The following is a 446-nucleotide window of genomic DNA, read 5'->3' as shown; positions in this document are numbered from 1 at the left end:
CCCCCCCAAAAAGGAGTGCGGAGCCACCCCACGGCCACCACACTGACCCCCCCCCTGCCGCCCCCTCCCCAGCTCGGCTGCTGTGGCTGGAAGGGACCCCAGGACTGGGAGCAGCGGGATGAGCCCAGCGGGGACGGGGACAGGGACAGGACCACCGCCTGCTCCTGCCTCCGGACCCCCAACAGCACCCACGGGACCCCCTGGCTGCTCCCCCACGGCCGCTGCCCCGCGGCCGCCCCCCAGGACATCTTCCCCAGGGTGAGGCACGGGGGAACCGGGGGGGTCCTGGAGTTCCCTGGCTGTGGGGGGGGCTCCGAGTGACCCCCACTTGTCACCCCAGGGCTGCGAGGAGAGAGTCCAGAGCTGGCTGGCCGCAAACCTGGTCACCATCGTGGGGGTTTGCGTAGGCATCGGCCTGGGGGAGGTGAGGGGGGTCTCCTGGGGCG

The 446-nt window shown here is 72.9% G+C and overlaps 1 protein-coding gene across 1 annotated transcript; it reads left to right on the top strand.

Annotated features, from left to right (window-relative positions):
• Positions 1-8: 8 nt before the first annotated feature.
• LOC121344678 (leukocyte antigen CD37-like) lies at positions 9-424 on the top strand (the record flags this gene model as incomplete). Its single annotated transcript, XM_041420848.1, is given in 3 exon segments — positions 9-56; positions 58-258; positions 341-424. Coding segments are annotated over 3 exon segments (333 nt in total), but the record flags the coding sequence as incomplete, so codon positions are not given.
• Between the last annotated feature and the right edge of the window lie 22 nt (positions 425-446).

Source organism: Onychostruthus taczanowskii, unplaced genomic scaffold, assembly GCF_017590055.1.
Source record: "Onychostruthus taczanowskii isolate IOZ18803 unplaced genomic scaffold, ASM1759005v1 scaffold6676, whole genome shotgun sequence".
NCBI classification, from domain to species: Eukaryota; Metazoa; Chordata; class Aves; order Passeriformes; family Passeridae; genus Onychostruthus; species Onychostruthus taczanowskii.
The sequence above is the reverse complement of the archived record's forward strand: the minus strand, read 5'-3'. Positions and strand labels throughout refer to the sequence as shown.